The sequence below is a fragment of the Culex quinquefasciatus genome, chromosome 1 (genome assembly GCF_015732765.1).
Source record: "Culex quinquefasciatus strain JHB chromosome 1, VPISU_Cqui_1.0_pri_paternal, whole genome shotgun sequence".
In the NCBI taxonomy this organism is placed as follows: domain Eukaryota; kingdom Metazoa; phylum Arthropoda; class Insecta; order Diptera; family Culicidae; genus Culex; species Culex quinquefasciatus.
Genome location: NC_051861.1, coordinates 11276040 through 11278476, shown reverse-complemented (window position 1 = coordinate 11278476; position 2437 = coordinate 11276040). Strand labels below are relative to the sequence as shown.

At 47.9% G+C, this 2437-nt stretch overlaps 1 protein-coding gene across 1 annotated transcript; it reads left to right on the top strand.

Annotated features, from left to right (window-relative positions):
• Positions 1 to 211: 211 nt before the first annotated feature.
• Positions 212 to 1473, top strand: LOC6033909 (lipase 3). The gene is made up of 2 exons (XM_001844246.2): positions 212 to 847; positions 907 to 1473. The coding sequence occupies exons 1-2, from the start codon at positions 236 to 238 to the stop codon at positions 1453 to 1455; spliced, it is 1161 nt and encodes a 386-aa protein (XP_001844298.2). The 5' UTR covers positions 212 to 235; the 3' UTR covers positions 1456 to 1473.
• The last annotated feature ends 964 nt before the right edge of the window (positions 1474 to 2437 follow it).

The following is a 2437-nucleotide window of genomic DNA, read 5'->3' as shown; positions in this document are numbered from 1 at the left end:
GAGTCATGTTGATTCAGACAACCTTCACCAACGAATGCTCGGATAACAATGACAATCTCAACGGTAGCGCATGGCTTGCTTCAATGTCCGAAAGCAATTCGGTTTGATAAGATATCGAAAATTGTTTCACAACAGATTCCAGTCTGATTTACAGCCTCTGATAGACACTCGATATGAGATATTTGGAAATGGTCCCTCCGTCCAAGTTTAGTTTCGGATTAGCCTTCGTTCTGAAATGATCCTGTTGCGCATTCTGTTGGTAGTATTCTGTATCGGAACTACGTTTGCTACGGTTGACCTGATATCCGCTGAGAGTTACACTGTAGAGCAGCATGAAACCGTTACCTCCGATGGCTACGTACTAACCATGTTCCGGATCCCAGGAACACCAGGAAACTCCAGCCGACCAGTTGTGTTTCTTCAGCATGGCCTACTCTGCTCGTCAACCGACTGGCTCGTACTGGGAGCGGGACATTCCCTGGCCTACTTATTTGCGGATGCCGGATACGACGTTTGGCTGGGTAACGCTCGTGGTAACACTCACTCGCGACGACACGTAGCGCTAGATCCCGCGAGGGACGAAACGTTTTGGGACTTTAGCTGGCACCAGATCGGGCTGTACGATCTGCCGGCCATGGTCGATTACGCGTTGCAGGTAACCGGGGAATCGGCGCTGCATTATGTTGGTCACTCGCAGGGCACTACGGCGTTCTTCGTGATGACTTCGCTGCGGCCAGAGTACAACGGGAAGATCCGGTCGATGCAGGCGCTGGCCCCGGTGGCTTTTATGGGTCACTTGCAGTCACCGTTTCTGCGGGTTTTGGCGCCGTTTGTCAATCAGATCGAGGTGAGGTTGGGGGTTTTGAGGTTAGGTTTTTCTATTCATTCAGTTTCTCATGATTGTAGTGGATTACCGGAATGCTCGGAGCCAATGAGTTCCTGCCAAGTAACAATATGCTGGCGCTGGGAGGACAAAAGTTCTGCCAGGACACGTCCCCGGTGGTTGAACTCTGTGCCAACACGCTATTTCTGATTGGTGGATTCAATTCGGCTCAGCTAAACCGGAGTTCGCTCCCGGTCATCCTGGCAAATACTCCAGCCGGAGCTTCCGTCAAACAACTGGTCCACTACGCTCACAACATCAATTCGGGTAGCTTCCGGCAGTTTGACTACGGTTGGGCCTTTAATCTGGTCCGGTACGGATCGATCCTGCCTCCAAAGTACCCGTTGGATCGTGTAACGGCGCCGGTACTGTTACATTACGGAGAAAATGACTGGCTTGCCGCTATCAGTGATGTCCATCGTTTGGCAAGGGAGCTCGGGAATCTGGTCGCAATACTTCCGGTTTCCGACCGGAAGTGGAACCATCTGGACTTCACTTACGCTGTGGACGCCAAAATTCTACTCTATGAGAAAGTCATCGACATTGTTGAGCAGTACGAAAACCTAACCTAGAAATAAAGAAAAATTTGGTCACCCTACTCTACTCATTCCGTCCATTAATTAAAGTTGTCGATGGGCTTCTGTGCAGGACAGGTTCTCCCCTCGGATCGCGTTTTCTTGGGAATATAAACAAGGGAAAGAGTTTATGTAAGACTCCCTAACCCTACAAAGATGCTTCCCCTTCGCCGTCGTCCGGAAGATTTTCCCCTTTTCGTTTTATTTCCTTCCTTCCCAAGATCTCGGTAGGCTCTGAGGCGGAAAGCGAGAAAAACTTCTTCCCCTTTGGTTATCAGAGGTGGCTGTGTCGGAAAAAATATGTAGTCTAGTTAATGAGTAAATGAGTCGACGGAGGCCGCCAGCTACGATCCGGGATGCTTGCCTGGTCGAATCTTGACTTAATGAGCCGGGATTGCGTGGGTGGGGGATTCTTGAGACGAACTTTTGGGGAAGGGGTTTCGGAGTGTTGACCAATCCAAATTTAAAGGGCTCAATAGCTTATATTCGACAAAATATTCGACTTAAAATTTGTTTTTTGAATATTTCATAACAATGTTTGACATTTGGTAAATTCTACTTGAAAAATACTAAGAAACTTTTTGTTATACATTCTATGATGTGATCACAGACAATAAAACGGAAATAGCACAGAACTTCAGCCAACTGTCAAACGAGCTGTGGTGAATTCAAAACTGCCTTGTTGAGTTTGTGTTGTTCGAATTGACCGTTAAATTGTTGACTGGTTTTTTGCCAAGAGACTTATGTTTGTTAGTCTGTGATTCAACCAAACAATTTCTTCTCATGAAGTTTTCCATAGCTTGCTGCGACCACAAAGTGCGTTAATGTTTGGCACGTGCTTTACTCATCTACGAGGCAAACCCTCGTGGTAAAGCAACTGATAACGGGCCTGCCCCCTCCAGCCCAAGCTTCCTCTTATCAGTGGGAAGAAACGCCTGCTCCTGCTCGGTTCTGCCAGCCTGGCCAAGTTGGAGCTTAA

What these genes read in the sequence shown, in the direction of transcription:
- LOC6033909 (XM_001844246.2), top strand. Translation starts at nt 236, where the DNA reads ATGATCCTGTTGCGCATTCTGTTGGTAGTATTCTGTATCGGAACTACG. An exon ending in CGTTTGTCAATCAGATCGAG is followed by an intron (nt 848 to 906) that starts GTGAGGTTGGGG and finishes TCATGATTGTAG; the next exon opens with TGGATTACCGGAATGCTCGG.